Here is a 23,264-nt window from a genome sequence, read left to right on the forward strand (position 1 = left end):
CTAAGAAAAAATATGTATCACGGTTTCCACAAAAAAGTAAGCAGCACAACTGTTTTCAACATTGCTATTAAGAAATGTTTCTTGAGCAGAAGAATGATTTCTGAGGATCATGTGACGCTGAAGACTGAAGTAATGATGCTGAAAATTCAGCTTTGATCACAGGAATAAATTACATAAAAAAAAATATTCAAAGAGAAAACAGTTGTTTACCCATTAAGTCCCTTTTACAAGATGTAATATAAGTCTCTGGTGTCCCCAGAACGTGTCTGTGAAGTTTCAGCTCAAAATACCTCACAGATCATTTATTATAGCTTTTTTGTGTGTGTCCCTTTAAATGCAAATGAGCTGCTGGTCCCCTTTCCAGAAGAGGGTGGAGCTTTAACAGCTCACGCTTCGGTTGCTCAACAACAACAAAGCTGGAGAATCTCACGCAGCCAAAATTACGATTGTCAGTAACGGTGTTCAGCCTTACATTGTTCAAACCGGAGTCGATACTGATGGAGAGAAGTTACAACTTTTCGTGATGTCACTAACCCAGGAAGAAACTCGTTGTAGTCCCTACCAGCCGTTTGTTGTAGTCCTTAAAAAGTGATTTCTGTAAAAGAAAATATCTCTCTTTGCATTGAACTTTGAGCTTCGTAACTTTGCAGATGTTGTTTATGCAGCAACATTACACACTAACTAAAGTTAAAAAAGTGAAATCATACTCAACCACCCCTTTAATATTTCACAATATTAGCTGTTTTTATTGTATTTTTGATTAAATAAATGCAGCTGTGGTGAGCAGAAGCGACTTCTTTCAAAATAATCTTATTAAAAAGTCTTACCAGCATGAAACAGAAGTTGCCATAGTCTTTCCTTCCCTATTGTGACATATATCTGACTTGAACATGAAAAAAAATGTAGGATGGACTTCATTTTGAATTAAATGGAAGGGTGTGATTTGCTATTGGTGGATCTCATGTGATCGACAGGTTGGTTGCCCCGTCCTCGCGCCAGTAAAAACATCATCAGAGAAGAGAAAAGATGTCGCTGCAAGAGATTGTGGCTACCCAGTGCAGTCTTCTCTGGTATATACTGGACATTTTGGAAAATGTAGTAGGCTAGTCATCCAGGTATATCATGCATAAAAAAAAAAATCGCATACTATGCATATTATGCATACTATATACTACAGAAATTATATTTCTAGTATGCAGTACGCTGTTCTGACTATAGCCAAGGTGTAAATAATCCAGAACTGCTGTTAGTACTGGTACGTAGCAGCCGTTTCTGACATGAAAGAACAGTTGCATGTTGATACAGAGAAAAAAACTGTTTGTCCACCTCCCACTTTAGAGGAATTTCCTGAATCCAAGAAAAGATCTCAAGTGTTTACTCTCACTACTGTATCTGACAGAGAAGAGACTGTATCTATAACTGTATCTATCTGTAATAACTCTATATCTATCTATCTATCTATCTATATATATATCTATCTATTTATCTATCTATCTATCTATCTAATCACCTACAGCACAGACTCTCCCTAAGATTACTTCTTATTGGTCTGTTTCTATGACGTACTTTGTAGAATGATGTAATGTTGCTATTTTCAGTCTTTGTCTCTTCATTACATGTTAATTAATTTGTAGACAATAAAATTATTGTGTATAAATATAATTCAAGCAATAAATAAGTGCAGTGCGACTCAGTCTAGCTCGTGTGACCAAACCTCTGGAGCGCTGCCGCCATCTTGTGGAGAAAACAAACCTGACAACATAAAACAAAGAACACCATCACTACTAAGAAGAAAAACAGTTGAGTATTTTATGTTGTTTCAAAGTCAGTCAACATTAAATCTTTCTCAAAATTCAGCTGATATAGACCGTTTTCACATTTCCCGGTTTCTCAGAAGCGGAAGTCGTTATAGTTGGGTAAAATTCCACAGCGTTGAATGAGAGAATACATTAAATATATATATATATTTGTGTTTCCATTTGCTCAAATAGCAAAAGAAAAACCCAACAACAGTGTTTTCACAACTTTTAAAAAGAGGAAAAAAATAAAGAGCGATTGATAACGGCAGTCAGAAGAGAGAAAGAGAAGTCAACCGTCACTCCCATAGCTGCTGTATTAGAAACACCCTCACAGCAGCGTTAACTAGTTATTTGTAATTTGATGCAAAGGTAATATAATACTAAGTATAGTGTTATAAATGTACATACATTTAAAAAAAAAATGAAAATATAAAAAACGTTGCAAGATTTACGATGCTGATGATCGTTAAAACGCGTCATCACGGTCTGTGAAAAGGGTCTATTCTGTATTGTGTGTGTGTGTGTGTGTGTGTGTGTGTGTTTGGGTACATTGTACAGAGAAATAAGTAAATTCAAATTATTTTTGTCCTGCATGCCTTTGTGGATACCTTATACGAAATTGAGGACATAAATTAAATACAACGACGTGATTCCTCAAGAAATCTTTTACTGAGCACATAAAAATAAAGTATTTTAATTACAATAGTTTAAAAGTCTTTCTTACTAAAAATTCAGATGCTAATAATAATTTTTCTGTCGTTTGTAAATAAAATAAAATAAATGTTTTCATCGCAACTTGGTACAGATATGAACAGGGATAAATATAGAGCTGCTCGCGCACGCATGCGCGCGCCCCCGGCCCTGTCCGCTTCAGCACCGCGTAACGGGTCACGTGACTCAGTCTCCGCTCTCCGCCGCTCCGCATCATCAGCAGCAGAGATGTCCGCGAGCTCCGCGTTCAGCGATGAGAAAGGAGGCTCCTCCAGCGAGCCCGAGTACGGCCACGACCCGGCCAGCGGGGGCATCTTCTCCTCCGACTACAAGAGGTGAGACACACCGAGTCTGTGCGCGCGGTGAACGCTCGCGACCGGGAGCGGCCCACCGGAGCGTTTACCGTACAGAAAATCTCAGACAGTTCGAGATGCGCATGCGCGGATGAACGAATGAATCCAGTGGAAAAAACAAAGAGATGATAAACACGATGAAGTGTGAGATGAATTCGCGTGAATGGAGTGTGTATGTGTGTGTTATTCATGGGTTTGTGTTTCAGCACCGGTCGGTGGACAGCGCTCAGGTCCCATATGATGACTTGTGCTGTTTCATACTACACTATGACTGTTTTAGTCGTGTTTTTGTTGAACTGATTGATTTATGTGGTTAATATATGTATGGCCATGATTTGTCGTTGTTTTTTACAGTTTAAATATAGCCCTGTGATCTCAATCTCTCGATATGATTCAGTCTTAGCGTTGCTAGCATCATGCTCACTAGCACAGCTACCTCTTCATCTGTTTCTGTTGGTATTTCAAACGTTAACCCTGGGTTAACATTTCCGTGAACACGTTTTGAGAACGTTCTCTGTTCGTTTGTTTCCAAAAATTAACATTCCCAGACTGCTGCACTGATTTGGAGGGTTAATAACCTAAAGATAATATACAGAACTTTTTATAACCATAAACTAACCTTCCTAAAACATTCTGGGAACCAAATAATGTTAGCTGAGATGATTCAGAGTTGTTTTTGTCCATGTTTCACACTGTTATACTTTACCCTGCCTCGGGTTTCTCACTGTTTGGCACCACAATTGGATTCACAAAATTACAAATCTGAAAATATTGCTTAACACAGGTTTAAAATTGGCCGTAACCCAGGATTAAAAAGATGTTAACCTGGGTTAAGTGTAGTGTGAACTATTTAACACTACTTTTACATCTGAAGCTATTGAAGCTGGCATCTACATTTTCCTCCATCTCAATTCTACCTCTGTCTCTTGTAAAGATATAAAGATTATGAAGTTTAGATCTGCAGAGATTGATAATGTGGAGAATATCAAGGCTCTGTTTCCTCTGAGGTCACATGACACGCTCTTCCTGTAGCTGGTGGTTTCAGTGTTTGTTTGCTGCTTGAAATGTCTGTTTTATCGTTTATCCGATGTGTTTTTGATGCTTGGATCCAGTGTTGTTATCATTAACTTTAAAACTAAAATGAAAACGATTAAACATTTTATTAAAAATAAATTTTTCAGTAATTGAAATAAAGCTGAAATAAAATGAAATAAACCTAAAAAAAACTTCAATACAACAATTAAAACTAAAACTTAAATAAAAAAAATAATTAAAACTAATCAGAAATATAAAAACCCAGTAAAAATGACAAAAGTACAATACAAAATTACTATAATTATATTAAAATCCAATTTAAAATATTAATAAATACTATAGTATATAAATAATGCTAAAATAACGCTGCTTTGATAAATCTGGCCTTTCATTTAGGCTAGTTCATGTAATTTCTCTCTCAGACAGTAGGGGGAGTCACACACACACACATTTTAAAGGATTAGTTCACTTTAAAATGAAAATTAGCCCAAGATTTACTCACCCTCAAGCCATCCTAGGTGTATATGACTTTCTAATAAATATCCTGACGCGTCCGAGCTTTATAATGGCAGTGAACGAGTATAAAGCTGAATAAAGTGCTTCCATCCAAAGCAAAACGTACTCCACACGGCTCCGGGGGGGGGTTAATAAAGTCCTTCTGAAGCGAAGCGATGGGTTTGCATAAGAAAAATATCCATATTAACAAGTTATGAAGTAATATATCTAGCTTCCGCCAGACCACTTTATGTATTCTACTTACGAAGAAAGCGTAACTGATGTTGTAAGTTGAATACGGATAGCGTTTTGAACTGTGAGAGGCACTTTCTTCAGCTCGTACTCTTTGTTCCCGTTCACTGCCATTATAAAGCTTGGATGCGTCAGGATATTTATTAATATATCTCAGATTGTGTTCATTAGAAAGAATAAAGTCACCTATACACCTAGGATGGCTTGAGGGTGAGTAAATCTTGGGCTAATTTTCATTTTAAAGCGAACTAATCCTTTAACATCACTACTTTTATGTCTGTTTGAGTTCATTTGAATATGTAGACAATTCCCATGTCAACAAACCTGACTTTGCTCCTCGTTGGTGCTCAAAATAGTCTGTTTGAATTGATGTTCGAAGGATATATTTTTTCTCCTTTTTTATATATTATCTATATATAATGGTCAGGGAAACACTATTTAAAATTTTGGGGTCGGTAATGTTTAAAATAAGTCTCACAAAGGCTGCATTTATAATCAAAATGATCTCAAAATGTATTTGATCAGTTAAAACATGTATATTGTGAAATATTATTACAGTAAGTTTTGTATTTAAACATATTTTAAAATGTAATTTATTTCTGTGATGCAAAGCTGAATTTTCAGCATCATTACTCCAGTCTTCAGTGTCACATGATCCTTCAGAAATCATTGATTTGCTGCACAAGAAACATTTCTTATTATTATCAATGTTGAAAACAGTTGTGCTCTTTCATATTTTTGTGGAAACTGTAATACATATTCTTTTAAGATTCTTTGATGTACACTCTAAAATAACTGTAAAAAAACTAAACAAATTTATCGTTTTCCATTGAAACAGTAATATACCATAAAAACAATGCATTCTGGGCAATATTATTTGTCGTTATCGAGAAAGTAACCTACTTATTATTACCCAGAATGCATTGTAACATACAGAAAGCGTTGTAAAATGCCTACAGAAGTAATATACCATAAAACAATGCATTATGGGTATTTTTTGTCATTTTAAGAATAGATGCGTATAGACCACTTTCTCGAAAACGACAAATATATTGCCCAGAATGCATTGTTTTAATAGTATATTACATCTGTATATTACAATGCATTCTGGGTTATAAATTATTTGTCATTTTCGAGAAAGTAGGCTATATGCCTCTATTCTTAACATGACAAATATTACCCAGAATGCATTATTTTTATGGTATATTACTGTTTCAATGGAAATGGTATTTTACAGTTATTTTTTAGTGTATAGAAAGTTCAAAAGAACAACATTTATTTTTAAACAGAATATCTTTACTGTCACTTTTGATAATTTAATGCATCCTCGCTGAATAAAAGTATTAATTTCTTCTTAAAAAAATGTTTTACTGACCCCAAACTTTTGAATAGTAGGTGGTAAAACAGTGAGGTGAGATTTTGGTGGACATACTGCACTGTTTCCACTGAGGGGCGCTGTAATACCACAGTCTGAGGACGAACACAGACAGAACAGATTGGAGGATCAGTTTATAATTTTAGCGACAACATAACAACATCACTTCTGAAACAACTTTCCTGTTCTGATTATGTCATCAAGGCCATAACAAGATTAACCAATGATATAATAGCATATTTTACACTCCCCATCCTTGATTATTTCCCGCTTAATATTTCACAGTAGTTTCACGCCGTCTTCATTGTGAATTAGTGGAAAATATGATACAGAGGCCGACATAAATATTTTTCTCTCTGCATAATCATCACTTTCTGAGCTCTGTGTGTGTGTGTGTGTGTGTGTGTGTGTGTGTGTGTGTGTGTGTGTGTGTGTGTATGGCAGTTCGACTGGTTCCACAGTAAACATGAAGACGAGCGATCCTCACATGCTGTTGCCTTGGCAACACGCCCCTCTGATCTGCTACTGTACAGCTCTCCATCTCTGCTCCGTTAACAGTTGAATTAACAGAAGCAGAGACGCTAATCTATAGAGAATCACGCTCAAATATTCATGAGATTGCTGGAGATCTTGCAAACAGACTCTGTATGTGAGTTTAGAGAGGTTTGGGGTTTCTGTCGCAGGAGAATGTCTCTTTAGAGGTCAGTGGCTTTTAGCTCTGCAGTGTGAATTCTGCGTCTGTCTGTGAACTCGGCTGTTCCCTTCTCCGTGTGATTCAGGGCTCAGAAACGCCACGTTAGATGCTGACAATAAGAAATGAATCAAACTGTATTGGACAGAATGATAGTGAATTGATTTGATCAAACTGTATCAGATTGAATAAAAAAGAGATTCGACCTGAATCGGACTGATTCAAATGAATCAAACTGTATTGGACCTAATGACAGAGAATCAGTATGATCAAACTATAAAACAGAATGAAAGTGATTCCACCTGAATCGGACTGATTCAAATGTAACAAAACTGTATTGGACAGAATGACAGTGAATCAGTTTGATCAAACTGTATCAGACAGAATAAAATTGATTCGACCTGAATTGGACTGATTCAAATGTAATCAAACAGTGTCATACAGAATGAAACTGAATCATTTTAATCAATGAAACTAAATAGAACTGAATTAGATGGATTCAAATGAATCATAATTTATTTAACAGAATGAAAGTGAATCAAACTAAATCAGACTGATTCAAATGTAAGCAAACTATATTAGACCCAGAATGACAGTGAATCGACCTGAGTCATACTGATTCAAGTGAATCAAACTGTTAACCAAAGCATTTTAATCAAACTGAATTGGACAGAACAAAACGGACTCTAACAATCAGATGAATTCAAATGGATCAAACTGTACTGAACAGAATGAAAGTATATCAAACTAAATCAGACTGATTTAAATTGAATTTAAATTTAATTAACTGTGTCTGACAGAATGTCAGTGAATCAAACTAAATCATACCAATCAAACTGTATCAGACAGAATGAAACTGAATCTTCTAAACTGAACTGAATTGGACAGAATGAAACTGAATCGAACTGAAGCAATTAAAAAAACTGTATTAGAAAGAATTTCATGAATGGAACTGAATCATACTTATTCAAATGAATCAGACAGAATGAAACTGAATCTTTTTAATTGAACTGAATTGGACAGAATGAAACTGAATCGAACTGAAGCAATTTAATAAAACTATTAAAAAGAATTTCATGAATGGAACTGAATCATACTGATTCAAATGAATCAGACAGAATGAAACTGAATCTTTTTAATTGAACTGAATTGGACCGAATGAAACTGAATCGAACTGAAGCAATTTAATAAAACTGTATTAGAAAGAATTTCACTGAATGGAACTGAATCATACTGATTCAAATGAATCAGACAGAATGAAACTGAATCTTTTTAATTGAACTGAATTGGACAGAATGAAACTGAATCTTTTTAATTGAACTGAATTGGACAGAATGAAACTGAATCAAACTGAAGCAATTTAATAAAACTGTATGGAAAGAATTTTACCGAATGTAACTGAATCATACTGATTCAAATGAATCAGAATGATACAAAATCTTTTTAATTGAACTGAATTGGACAGAATGAAACTGAATCGAACTGAAGCAATTTAATAAAACTGTATTAGAAAGAATTTCACTGAATGAAACTGAATCATACTGATTCAAATGAATCAAACTGTATCAGACAAAATGAAACAAAATCCTTTTATTCAGACTGAATGAATCAAACTGACTCCAAATGAATCAAAATGTGTCATACAAAATAAGCAAATCAGTCCGATTTAGTTTAATTCAGTTTCATTAACTCAGATTCAGTTAGATTCAGTTTTAAACCAATTTGAGCTAGTCAGACGCTGTGTTTGTTATGCAGTTCTAGCATACTGCTTACTAACTCATGCACACTACGTACTGCCCGCTATTTTTTTAAATAGTATGTGAAAAGGTACATATTATGCAACTGTAAATAATAGTATCCAACATTGTTGTCACATGACCTCATTTTGTGCCAGTTCTAGATTACGAAAATAGCATCCAGTTTTAATCTTTGATGTAAAAACCTGTTATTTCAAATTTTAAAGGCAATTTTGTGTAAAAAAACAACAACAATATTGTAACCAATAATGAGTCAAAAAACAAAAACTGAGATCAATGTTAATGCTAATGGATAGCATAGTGCACACACTCAACATGTGTGAATATCTGTGCTGGTGGTTTTTATTTAGCATTCAAAGCGAATATAAATACAGTGGTCGTGTGTTTCAACATCCCAAGGAGGGGGTTTTCCTGTGAAAAGCCTTTTCTCACAGCAGCGTTTCTAGCTGAGTCATGTCAGAGGGAGAGGCAGTCAGCCGTTGCAGAAAATACGATGGAAAAGAGGACGAGGGACAGAAAAATGTGCCAGAGAGCTGGGAAAGAGTGATGGTGTGAATGAAAGGAGAGAGAGAGAGCCAGAGCGTGTGTTTCACGAGGGGAGGGGTTAGGTGTTGGTGGGCGGGGTTTAGCTCTGCTCAGCGATCAGAGCAGTGTGTGCACCATCAGTCGGCTCTGAGCAGGATGAGAACAGCTTTTGCTGTCACCTCCCTTCTCGTCTCCTCACCACTCAGGGCCGCCTCATGCGAAAGACGGAAAAGACGCAGAGCACTTTGAAGCATCCATACTTGATGGAAACAGCTGACAGCTGAAGGCCAGACCTGAGGATTCAGTACAACAGGCTGTTACGTGCTTCTACTTGGGAGTTTTTCAGTCTACTGTTGCTTTTGAGACGGATTCTACAGGTGTTTGTGTGTGTGTGTGAGCGCTTGACTCCTCAAGAATCATCTACAGGTGTGTTTACCTGCCTCGGGGGATCTAAACAGGTGCAAAAGTTTTCGGACTACCTTGACGATGACCACCATGCAGAAGTTGCTCCAGCTGCCGGTGAACGCAGTGAATATGGTGAAGAGCGTGCAGGGGGGCGGTCAGGGCGAGGAGGAAGCTTTGAGTCCGGTGCTGACGCCCGACAGCGGCCCGCAAAACTGGTACAGCGCCGTCCAGCCCGAAGAACTCCGACACCTGAAATCCGGGGGGACGGGCGGCGGGGGAGGGGGGGAGTGGTCTGAGGAGCGACCTGCACTGGAGGAGGGGCTTACCAGCGTTCAAACACAACCCTTACGGTATGATAGCACACGTGGAAAGTGATGAACGGCTGTGCGTTGATGTCAGTACAAGATATAAATTGGGTTTAAAATGTAAATTTAAAATAAGTAAAATAAGTAAAAATGAGTGAAAACTCTTGGAAAAATCTGATTTTAAATATATAAAATTATATATATATATAAACACACATTTAACTTTGTATAAAAACATTAGCTATAAAATTCATTTAAAATTTTAATAGTAATTTAAATAAAAAAAATCTATGTAAAATAAACGTATTTTTAGGTATTTTTTAAAAAAAAAAATAGTGAGTAAATAATACACTAATAAGTATACACTAAGAAATGGTGTAGAATTTACTCAGAAATTGCTAGTAAATTTCAGAAATTATTTCAAAGAAACGGCAAGTAACATGTTGAATTAAACAAATATTGAAGTAGAAAGACAGAATTAGTATTTTCTTGTAAAACTTACTCTAACAATCTTTGTGTTATTTACAATTTAGGATAATAATTTAAATTCACAGTCTAATAATAACTAAAAACTATAGAAATAAAATTGGTTTATATATATATACATTTTAAACTAATTATATCTATATTTATGATTTTTAAAATAATGATATATTTATATATATACATTTTAAACTAATTTTACACTAATTTTATATATATATATATATATATATATATATATATATATATATAAAATTAATATAACTCATCATTTGGGCTTGGAAGAATTTGATGATATACATCTATATACAGTATACTTATAATTATAAAAGTAAATAATTAAAATTATAAATATATATCATATCATATGGTCTTGGAAGAATTTCATATCTCTGAGATATCTGACTTTTGCTTGCAGACATTTTCATATTATCGAAATCTCTTTTTGAAACTCTTTAAGAGACATTGTTGAGAAATGTCATTTGTGATTTTTTTCCCCAGTGGATCTTCTCTACATGTTGTTGTACTTCTTGAGCAGAGGGTTTGTTTATTAGCTCTAGCTGGTGTAAGAGTCACTTTTGCACCCGCTCGTACAGCGACAGTCATAGAAGACTCTCGTTGAGATCTTCCTCTAGTCCAGAACTGCTGGCAGAGGCTCTAAAGAGTATCAGAGATTGTGTCCAGATGTAAGAGAGAGAGAGAGAGAAACCCTGTGGAGTGTTGAATTATGAATAACGTTAATAATATGGAGCTCAAAGTGTCTAATGCATGAAGAAGGAGATTAGATATATATTGCAAATCAGATTCTCTGCAGGGATCTTATGTTTCATTATATATGGTCATTACATTATGCTAAAAATGGCTTTACATTTGCTTTAGTTAAATGTTCCTCTCATTCAAAAGGCAGATTTGAATGCTGGGACAATGCATTTCTTGTGCTTTGTGCTGTTGAACATATTTAACATGTTCTTGTGTTGTAACTGTAACAAGATGGTCAAGTTTCCTGAACACTAAACCAGATGTTTTATTATTCACATAGTTACTGCTGCAATTCATTTTTATTCATTCATTTTTTAATTATCCAAGCTATGTTAATTATTCTAAAATGTTAACTTTAATTTCTAATTTTAATTTCTAACTTAAAAATGACACTTCACACTGACCATAGAAAGTAGAGCTGCGCGATTAATCATTAAAAGATCGCGGTCTCGATTCACACACCCACACATTCTCAAATTATCACAGAAGTACTGGGATAAATGTTTATAGTTCATATATAAACACTGACATCTACGGTAGTGATCGAAATAGAGCCGAATTTTGTAAGTAACATGACGCTTCAAATAAAGTTTGCATTAATTATATCGCTACACCAGTAGGTGGCGACAAGTGACTGTTCAAAATGTACTTGTCATTGAATCACTCATTCAAGAGATTCGTTCAAAAATGCTAATTCATTCAGTAATGAAACAAGTGAAGTATTTATGAGTCATTGAATCATTCATTCAAACCGATTTTTTTTTTTTTAAATAATTCATTCAAATTAGACATAATTAAACTTTTTAACTGCAGCAATTAGCATTTTGTCAGAACCTCTAGTAAATTACATTATTTTGTATAGTTTGTCTCTTCAGAATCGTGGGATAATTGTGATCTCTATTTGAAACAAAAAATCGTGCTTCGTTACACCACTAGGTGGCGACAAGTGATAAAAATATATTTGTCACTGAATCAATATACTCATTGTCAATATACTCAATATATACAATTGGCCAAAAACGCACTCTTTATATATACATTATATACACTCTTTATATATACATTATATACAATATATTATATTATATATAATGTATATATAAAGAGTGTGTTTTGGGCCTACGAGTTTTCCATTAGTGTAAATATATCCCCCATTGTTGTACATATACCCAGCATCAGATCTATCGTCAGGACTAATTCATTTGCTAAAAGCTTCAGTATGTAAATCAAAGTATTCATGCTCAGGCACTGCAGGTCAGGAGGGAAAGTGATTACAGGTTTGTATTCCCTCTGCATGCAGCAGTTCATACTGCGATTCTGAGACTCCCCATAGCACTCCTGTGATGTTTGACACTGTTTATCCACTACATTTATTGACCAAAATGAAATACAGTGCGTTCAGTTTGTGCACAATGCTCTGGAATATGACATATGATAATCTGGTGTAATGTGGAGATGGTGTATTTGATTGTAGCATGTCTGCTGAATCACCAAGCCCATGTTCATCCTCTTACGTCGCTCTGATCACGACCCACCTCCCGTGTGTGTGCGTGTGTTTGTGTGAGGTAACCGAAGCTGACAGGGTGCATCCACACACACACACACACACTGATGCGTGGAAGGAAATACCACCCACACCTTCACACACACACACACCGACACTGATAAACACTAATATTTGACAGTATCTATACGGCGTGAATCTCTGCAGACCCTTCCAGCTAATGAAAGCCGCCGAGGGAATTTTTATTCAAGAAAGAGAGCGATAGATAGTTGTGTTGGGTGGGAGACTATTCACTGGAGTTTATTGCTCTCTTTGTTGCTGTGGAAACCAGAGAGCGGGACCTGGGTGTGTTGCGAGATATCATAGTCGTTTAATTCCAGCGACGGTGGCGTGACAGACACCGGGGGAATGTTTTTAATTAGCGAATTGTGTTATCTCAGCCAGCTCATTATGTTTTCATGTCACAGCTTTAGAGGGAACACGCTCGCTCTGATTGGTTCTTTCAGAACCCGCTGTGACATGATTAGGCATGTCATAATGCTTGACATGCTTTCATTCATCAGGGTTCTGATCTATGTTGACATCAGTGGAAATCCAGTGTTGCATCACTGTAGATATTGATAATGTTTGGCAGTTCGGTAGTTGCTTTGCATATTATAGTACAACATGAGTGTGTAACCAAATTTGGAATCTGCATAAATTTAAATGTTTTCATTGATTGTATTTGACTAAACCCAAATAAGTTAGTAAAACTTAAAAAATTTGAGGCAATCAGTTGCCTCAATCAGTAGCAAAATGCTAACTTGCTAACATGTTAACAATAGCATGATATAGCACTTGCTAAATAAGTACAGTGATATAACGCATTTAACATACTTGCTCTCAAACCAAGCCACATGCACTGCTTATCAACATTAAACCCACATTAACAGAAACTCTTCTAAATTAGCATAACAAAACATTAATCACTACTAAATCTCCCATTTAACATTAATCTAGCACAAAACATTATATAACACTTAATTTTAGCATTCACTCTCCCTTTCGAGTGTCATGGGCAAAGCATACTGGAAATAGAAATCCCAGCCCAGTTTCAGTTAAACTTAAGTTCGTCTGAATTAAAAGAAATAAGTTCATAAAACTCAAAACAATGAAATAGTTCAGTTTACTTAAAATGTATCAGTTCTGTGAACTTGAAAGAAAAAGAAAGCGCTAAATACTCATAAAAGTTCACTTGACTGAACTAATTTGTTTAATTTAAGTTTGTCCTACTCAAACCAATTAATTATTTTGAGCGTTAGGGTTTACAGTGACACTGTTCATTTTCAGATAAGTCTTTATGCTCACCAAGGCTGCATTTATTTGATCAAAAATACAGTAAAAGTGTAATATTGTGAAATATTATTACAATTTAGAATAACTGTTTTCTATTTGAATATATTTTAAAATATCATTTATTTCTGTGATGCAAAGCTGAATTTCTAGCATCATTACTCCAGTCTTCAGTGTCACATGATTATTCAGATATAAAATATTACTAACTCTCAAAACTTAAAAGCAACAAAACCTTAATTTTGATGTAATGGTGGCTTTACATCCAGTGTGAAAAACTTTAACACACAAATCTGACAGCTATATGTTGCTGTGTGTTTACGAATATTATAATTATCAAGAATCATCATCACTACAGAACAAGCTACAATAATTAAAAACACATTCAGTTCTCTTTAATCTGAGCGAGCCAAGACTGCGCATATAAGTGGGATTTGATACTAGATGTGTTCATTCATTTGGTTTGTGTGTGAATGTGTCTGTATGTGTGAACAGATGTCCGTCTGTTGATTTAAACCCAGCCAGTGTGATTAATGGCGAGAGAGAGAGAGAAAACGAGAGACTCGTTCATCTCAGGTCTCCTAGAACTGACTCTTGACTCTGACGATTCGACTGATCCAGGATCAGATGTGGGTCTTAGTGTCACTGCTAAACTTTGGCCAATCAGAATGAGTTTGGCTCATCATGTGACTGATGTGTAGATACTTGATCTTTCCTGACCCCTCTTGACCCATTGTGGCAGAAATAGAGGATCTCTTATTTAGTTGCAGAGAGTGTTTAATATTTATATTTTTGCTCATTTGAGCTAATATTAATAGGTTTTCCCAGATGTCTGGAGGATCATCGGCTTTATTCATTTTCATGGCTCTGGGTTCATTTGGAGTCACAGACATCAGCTAATGAGAACATGAAGTTAGTTTATATTAACAAATATTTAAATCCATATTCAGTCTTTAACATGAAAGGCATGTTTCCTTTTCTGTGTTGACGTATTGTGTGAAACAGGGACATTTCGGAAATGTGATTCTTTTTATCTAATAGCTTTTAATTTAAGTCACAGCCTGGCAATATCACACTTGACTGCTTGTACTATGGATAAAAACGAGGAAGACACTTTTAAAGTGAACAAATCTTATGTAACCAATGGATATGAGAGGAAAATAAGCTATTAGTATAGTCATCAAACCAGAATATGCTAATTGCTAATGCTAGCAGCTCGCATTCCCTCATCTTTATGACTTATTCTAGCCGAAAAGCACTGTTTTAACCTGAATTGAGCTAAAGAAGCTAATTTTATGATACTGTACCCTACTGTCACATGAGATATATATATATATATATATATATATATATATATATATGCTGACAAGGGAACTTTTATTTTGAAATATACACTGGAAAAACTTGTTTTCAGCGTTCTAAATCCTTTTTATATATATATATATATATATATATATATATATTCAAATTACATATATCATTAAATTCAATTAAATAAAAAGATACTTTATGTAATTATTACAAATAATAAACTTAAAGTGGGTTAATCTGTATTGCAAATAATTTTAAGAGTTTTGTGTCATTCCTTTTATCAAATGCTTTAAAATAATTTTTAAATGTCTAAAAACTCAGAGCAACCTTAAAAGAAATTACATTAATTGCACTACACTTCTGCAAGAAGGTAAGAACAAAACAGAATATACCCATAATGCTTTGCTACATGAACAGCCAATCAAAACTGTTTGCACAGCTATGCTGGGGTGCTAAAATACCACTTAAAGATTTCATTGGATATTTCTTATATATTATTATATAGACATAAGCTTGGCAAACCGTTTTGGATATTTTAGTCTTTCTCCACTCAATCAAAATAAAACTGTATTTGCATGAGTAGAAAATGGCTGCCTGTGGGTGTAACCAAGATGGCCGCCGAGTGAACTGACTTGCTTGAAAGGACTTGCTTCTTTGCTCATAAGTTGCTCTTTCAAAGAAGTTTTAATGGAGATCTCATTTATGTTTGAGTATCAGTTTTTCTCAGATGTTTCTCCTGTATTTCTTAGGAAAATAAATGCAGTCATAAACAAGGCAGATGTTGACATATATACTGAAATAAAATGAATATGGATGGTACAGTGGTCTTTGGTTTTGAAATAATTTTAAGGAAAATGTTTGAGCTCATACTGAGATCTCTTGCTTTTGATGGCAGACTTTAACTTTTGATAAAGACTTTTTTTGTAGAGGAGACCATTTTTTTCTCAGGAGAGCAAAAGTCAAAAATGTACTGAGATCGTATTGAGAAAGAACAGCTATTTCATTTGTGGCTCCCTATGGGTTATGAAAATCAACTCATGCTGTTGATGGTATTTTTGTGGGTGTGTTTGTCTATTCTGGTTCTCTGTAGTTTCTCAAATTTGTGTGAATCCTTTGATGGAAGTTGTGATTTCATTTGCTCTGGTTTATTCTTCTGAACTCGTGAACGTCCGCAGGGCTCTTAAAGAGCAGAAATTAATTTCTCTGAATGATTCTTATAATGGACACCTTTCAGAGATTTTTAAAACATAGAGAACAAGAACAGTTGATAAAACTTATGTCTTTTTTGTCTTCCATCTTCAGACATGATGACCTGAAGGAGATGCTGGACAGTAATAAAGACTCCCTGAAGCTGGAGGCCATGAAACGCATCGTAGCAGTGAGTAAAACATGCATGTAAAACATTATTTTCTTACTCCATATAAAAAATAAAAAAAAATACATCATATCTGTCTTGTTTTCCAGTACAAATATCTAAACATTTGAGATACAAAATCACAAATCTTATTTTCTGAAAAAGTTTTCACTTAAAACAAGAAAAAATATCTGCCAGTAGGGTGAGAAAAAATAAACTTGTTTTCACTTTGAATAAATTTTATTTTTCCCACCCCATTTGCAGATATTTTTTCTAGTTTATAAGCATAAACTTAATTTTAATACATTTTTCAGACAAAATATTTTAGACAAAAATACCAATTAAGAAAATCATTTTTTGTAGTGCATACTATTTCCAATTTTTTTGTACACAGTAAATTACATAAACCAGAGCACAGTGCACTGGGTAATGTGTCCCACAATGCAATTCTCTCAATTTATTTGTCTCATAAGCCGATGTTTTGTGATGCACAGCTGGACTGTGAAATTTGAGATCAGTTTTCATGGATCATTGGCAATAAAGTCCCAGCAGCCCTTCTGAGACATCAGGTTTATTTTTTATTTGTAATGATGAACAGAACAGAACCAGAAAACAGTCATATACATGGAAAACTGAGTCAGATGAAAAAATAACCATGATTGTTTAGCGTTTCAGGAAGAGATATTTGGATTCATGTCGGTAATCATATGACTGTGTAAATAGACAGAAGGCTGTAATCAGAGGCAGTAAACGCCGCTGTTGCTGTGTATTTCGTGAAGTCTCTCGCTCGTTTGTAACTGTTGCATCAGGTCTGGTTGTGAAGCGAGACGGGCGATTTCAGCGAGCGCTTTGGAAGTGGGACAGAAATGCAAAATGCGTTTAATATTCATGAGCGGTTTTAGTGTCTCTGTATTGTGTAGGATTAGATCAGGACTGAAATATTTATCACTCAGAGCTCAGAAGCCACAAACAGCCACCTGATACTGTTTCCATTCACAGAGCACAGGTGGCACCGGCAGCAGGTAGATGATTCTTTCAGGACCGATCCAAACTCAAATGATTCAAGTCAAATTTGAAGGATCAGGTGACACTGAAGACTGGAGTAATGATGCTGAAAATTCAGCTTTGCAGGAATAAATTACATTTTAAAATACATTAAAGTGGAAAACAGTTCTTTTTAAATTGTAATAATATTTCACAATATTACTTCAAAAACATTAAAATATCTTACCGTCCCCAAATATATGTATATATATATATATGTATATCACTGTTTAGTCCCCCTGTAGACAATAATTTTTCATCTTTGATCACCAAAATGACATATTTAAATGTTTTTTCTTGTAAAAAAGAATTCTTCATGCCTTAAAATAGCTTGAATGTAACTCTGCACCCTTGCTTTATTTAATATGCATGGATCTATGAATATGCTAATTAGCCCCGCCTCCACTCACTCACGTCAGCTCAGAGATCCACTCGGTCAACTTACTGAGGTAAACGCTGCACAGTGGTATCGCTTTTTACAACGTCGGACACATAATAGTAATTAATATGATTAGCCTTTTGCTTGACTACGTAATCTAACAGCTGCTAATAACTCCCTTGCTTAAGAGCGGGCATAATTAATGATATGCTAAAGCCTTGACGTGATTGGTTACAAGGTAGTTTGTGATGTAAGAAACACCAGCGATTTCATAGTGACTTAAAGGGATCATAGCCGGCCTAAAAATGTAACTTTTAAAACTTTGTTTGTCATCCTAACAACAAACAGAGCAGTGCATAATGGAGTACAGCATCAAGAATATCAAATATTGGGGGGGGAATTTGGCCATTTCTAATTATTGGGGGGGACTTGTCCCCCTCAGTGTCTAAGGTGGTTACGACACTGGTGTGAACTGATATTAGGCTATTATTATAGATCTGGGTTTTGCTCAATATGATTTTAAGTGGCAGATCAGTGGGCTTGCTGCAGTTGAACATCTAAGTAAGAGACGTCCTCTGTCCCAGACGAAACCTAAAATACTATGTGGAGGACGCAAGATAATTTAATAATTATAATATGACAAGTACAATTTTGGCTGTATTATTTGTGTCCACTTCAAAAATGCTCTTGAGAAATTTTGTTTATTGTCCCCCCCCAACTGTTACGCCCATGAAAGGGATGGTTCAAATAGACAGAATTTTTATTTTAGGTGAACTGTCCCTTTAAATGTCCAAAGGTTTTTAGGTCACGGTATAAGTGAATCAAACCATATCCATATCTAAACATTGCCCTGTTTGCGTGTGTTGTCCTTGTCCCACAGATGATCGCCCGGGGGAAGAACGCGTCAGATCTCTTCCCTGCAGTGGTGAAGAACGTGGCCTGTAAGAACATCGAGGTGAGCGAGACAGGAAGCGGCTCGGAGCTTACAGGATGTCAGCTTTTCTGGGTGTTATTAAACTTTAATCTTGTGTTAATATGCCATGGCAACGCGGTTCTGCTCATGAGTCACTGTGAGCTCAAGTGCTGAATCATAAAAACACATTAAACACCACATCAGAGCTGTATTCACCCATTTATGATTATATTTTTTCTCTTAGGTGAAAAAGCTGGTGTACGTTTATCTCGTCCGCTATGCTGAAGAACAGCAGGATCTCGCTCTGTTGTCCATTTCCACCTTTCAGAGAGGACTGAAGGTCCTAAAAACACACACAAACACATTAAAACATACTGCTTCATTCTGGCAAAACCCCATGATCTCTTTCACAATATCAAGACCATAACAAAAGGCTGCAGCTTACTTGCTATTAAAAGTGCATACTGTTCTTTTGAGTGTGTATTAAAATTACTGCCTATTTAGTTAATGCTGCTGTTTATCACCATGTTTATCAAATAAAAAAGAATTACATTTTATATTATATAATATATAAATGTATAAATTAAAACCTTATATTTATGTTTGTTAATCAGTTTTTCAAGACAGTTTATTGCAAAATAAACCCCAAGGTCAAGTTGAAGCAGTAGTTCTCAATAAATAAAATTATTCTCATTGTAACCCCTAATTCAGGACCCCAACCAGCTGATCCGCGCAAGCGCTCTGCGTGTGCTGTCCAGCATCCGAGTGACCATCATCGTGCCCATCATGATGTTAGCCATCAAAGAGGCGGCGTCTGACATGTCTCCATACGTCCGCAAGACCGCAGCTCATGCCATACCCAAACTACACAGGTACAATAAAACAAGTGTCTTCACTTAACACCAACTGGCCTGCAATTATATCACACAATTCTGACTTTATATCATGAAATTCTAACTTTATATCATGAAATTCTAACTTTATATCATGAAATTCTGACTTTATATCACGCAATTCTGACTTTATATCACACAATTCTGACTTTATATCACGAAATTCTGACTTTATAACTCGCAATTCTGACTTTATATCACGAAATTCTGACTTTACAACTCGCAATTCTGACTTTATATCACGAAATTCTGACTTTATAACTTTCAATTCTGACTTTTTATCTCACAATTCTGACTTTATAACTCGCAATTCCGACTTTATATCACGAAATTCTGACTTTATAACTCGCAATTCTGACTTTATATCACAAAATTCTGACTTTTTATCTCACAATTCTGACTTTATAACTCACAATTCTGACTTTATATCACAAAATTCTGACTTTTTATCTGACAATTCTGACTTTATATCACGAAATTCTGACTTTATAACTCGCAGTTCTGACTTTATATCACGAAATTCTGACTTTATAACTAGCAATTCTGACTTTATATCTCGCAATTCTGACTTTATAACTCACAATTCTGACTTTGTATCACGAAATTCTGACTTTTTATCTGACAATTCTGACTTTATATCACGAAATTCTGACTTTATAACTCGCAGTTCTGACTTTATATCACGAAATTCTGACTTTATAACTAGCAATTCTGACTTTATATCTCGCAATTCTGACTTTATATCACGAAATTCTGACTTTATAACTCGCAATTCTGACTTTATATCACGAAATTCTGACTTTTTATCAATGACTAACTCGCAGACTTTTTATCTGACAATTCTGACTTTATATCACGAAATTCTGACTTTATAACTCGCAGTTCTGACTTTATATCTCGCAATTCTGACTTTATATCACGAAATTCTGACTTTATAACTCGCAATTCTGACTTTATATCACGAAATTCTGACTTTTTATCTCACAATTCTGACTTTATAACTCGCAATTCTGACTTTAAATCTTGCAGTTCTGAGAAAGTCGCAATTACCTTTTTTATTTTTATTTTTTATTTAGTTCCAGAAACAAGCTTCTTAAAAAATCTTAAATATTTATTATATAAATAATATACAAAATGCATTTATATTATATAATACATACATTTATATATTTTATATAAATATAAATTATTATAAAAATGTATATATAAAAACCTTATTATAATCTATTATTCTATTATATTTATTATTATATAATTATATATATTTATATACATCTGTTTGTTAATCTTGAATGCAGTTAATTGCAGCATGTAGAACATTATGTAATCAGTTTCGAGAGGGTGATCAAGAACCTGAAATATCCCACTAGCAAATCAATAAATAAATGGACATTAAATATTTATTTGGATTGAAATGATTTTTTATGTAAGAAAGCATGGAATGATATGGGAGACGACAAAACTATTTGACCACACAAATGCAATTGACCAATCGCAATCAAGAGCTGTATATTAAGTTTTCTGGTGTTGTAGCTAAATGCATTATTAGCTTGTAGTTTGACTGCTTTAAATGTTCAAAATTCAATTAAAGTAAATCTAATTCACGCGGCTGATGGTCATTTTCTCTCTCCTTCATTCAGTCTGGACCCAGAACAGAAAGATCAGCTGATTGAAGTCATCGAGAAGCTGCTGGCGGATAAAACCACAGTGAGTGGCAGAATCATTTCAAGTCAGTCCTGACATATAATCATCATTTCTAATGTGATCTTACACATGCTGTGTGTGTGTGTGTTTGTGTAGCTGGTAGCGGGCAGTGTGGTGATGGCGTTTGAGGAAGTGTGTCCGGACCGCATCGATCTGATCCATAAGAACTACCGTAAGCTGTGTAACCTGTTGATTGATGTGGAGGAGTGGGGTCAGGTGGTCATCATCAACATGCTCACGCGCTACGCCAGGACGCAGTTCCTCAACCCCAACATCAACGTGAGTATCATGTGTGTGTTTTTTGATTTATTGATCAGTAAAAGGTAAAACTTTTTTAGTTTTTTTTTGTTTATTTTCATTTAAAAGTACAAATTTTACAGCAGCCTTACGCAATGTTGCAAACCATCCCTTTGCACCATCTGGTGGTGATTTCCCAAACAAGTGTTACATATCACTGGGTTGTATTTAACACTGCAGCCTCGCAGCTGCGCAACACGTGGCGGTAATAGGCATTTTGGTTGACTACCTGCTGTAATTACATATCTAGTCTTAATTTGTGTGTTTATATACGCAGGAGTCTCTGTTAGAGGAGAGTGGCGAGAAGGCGTTCTACGCCTCTGATGATGAGGAGGAAGATGAAGATAAGAAAGCCGAGACGGCCGCTCTACCGAAGAGGAAGCCGTACGTGATGGACCCCGATCACAGACTCTTACTGAGGAACACCAAACCTCTGCTGCAGAGCCGCAATGCTGCCGTGAGTCACACGCAATTCTCCCTCCTTTTGCTCGACTACAAATGAATTATTGTTTAGAAACAGAATTATTTTTTTAATACATTTTAAATGATTATCTAGAACATTTAAATTATTATTTAGGCAAAATTTTTAATTTAACCCTCTGGTGCTGTTCGCGTGGTGGTCAAAAATGACCACATTTTTATTTAAATTAAATAAATGTACTATATTTTAATTCGATAATGTTTTTTATTTAATATATTGTATTCTAAGAAGATTTTATGGTACTAAATGCTATTTAAGGAATAGTTAAGATCCATTTATTTACCTGTTAATCACTTTTTGAGCATTGACCTGAATCCGAAAAAATGTGAAGTTATAGAAGTTTGTTTACTATTATGAAAAATGCACAAAAATACTATTTTTAAATTTTATATGAAATAAATATATTTCAAAACATGTTTTCTTTTAAAACTGTGAGAAAATCAAAGCCATAAATCTAAACAAGTTGGGTTCCAAATTTGAGGTTGATTTCTCAAAAAATGAGCTTTTAGTAAGATTTTGTTTTGGCGCAGTACCAGAAGTTTCCACTAGATGGAATTCGTCTCCCATTCATTTCCAGTGTGCTCATTTTTGAACACGAACAATACAAGTGTGACTATTTTTCCAGGACCATTTAACCTTTTTCAACCTTCCATTTCAACCTTTTTTTTTTAGTTTAGTGTCTGTTTTTTTCAACCATTATGTTAATTTTTAATTTTAACACTTGTACACAAAAAGTAGCATCAGTATTTAACATTTCTTACAGTCTCCTTCATTTGACAAAGTGAAGCTGAAGCTGATTTACCAGCATTGAGACAATGAGACCTTTTCACACATGACCTCTAAACAGAAAAACGGTGTTCATTCAGCCGTAACCATAATTAATCTCTCTCTCTGTCTGTAGGTGGTGATGGCAGTAGCTCAGTTGTACTTCCATTTGGCTCCTAAAGCAGAGGTGGGCGTCATTGCTAAGGCTTTGGTCAGGTTAATGCGCAGCCACAGGTGAGTAATCAATCGTGTACTAATGAAACATAAACACACTCACACCAGCTCTGAGACAAACAGGTCATCGGCTGATGACATCATTAGTCAGTGCAGGTAAATTGGCAC

At 35.1% G+C, this 23,264-nt stretch overlaps 1 protein-coding gene across 1 annotated transcript in view; it reads left to right on the forward strand.

The window, feature by feature from the left end:
* Positions 1–2,677: 2,677 nt before the first annotated feature.
* Positions 2,678–23,264, forward strand: part of LOC127507018 (AP-3 complex subunit beta-2) — a 41,555-nt gene continuing 20,968 nt past the window's right edge. Inside the window, 9 exon segments of the mRNA XM_051883859.1 lie at positions 2,678–2,845; positions 16,395–16,470; positions 18,750–18,824; positions 19,027–19,122; positions 19,494–19,654; positions 21,316–21,382; positions 21,476–21,658; positions 21,954–22,133; positions 23,059–23,156. Coding sequence (XP_051739819.1) covers positions 2,739–2,845; positions 16,395–16,470; positions 18,750–18,824; positions 19,027–19,122; positions 19,494–19,654; positions 21,316–21,382; positions 21,476–21,658; positions 21,954–22,133; positions 23,059–23,156 — 1,043 coding nt within the window. The 5' untranslated portion in view covers positions 2,678–2,738.

The sequence above is a fragment of the Ctenopharyngodon idella genome, chromosome 24 (genome assembly GCF_019924925.1).
Source record: "Ctenopharyngodon idella isolate HZGC_01 chromosome 24, HZGC01, whole genome shotgun sequence".
NCBI lineage: Eukaryota > Metazoa > Chordata > Actinopteri > Cypriniformes > Xenocyprididae > Ctenopharyngodon > Ctenopharyngodon idella.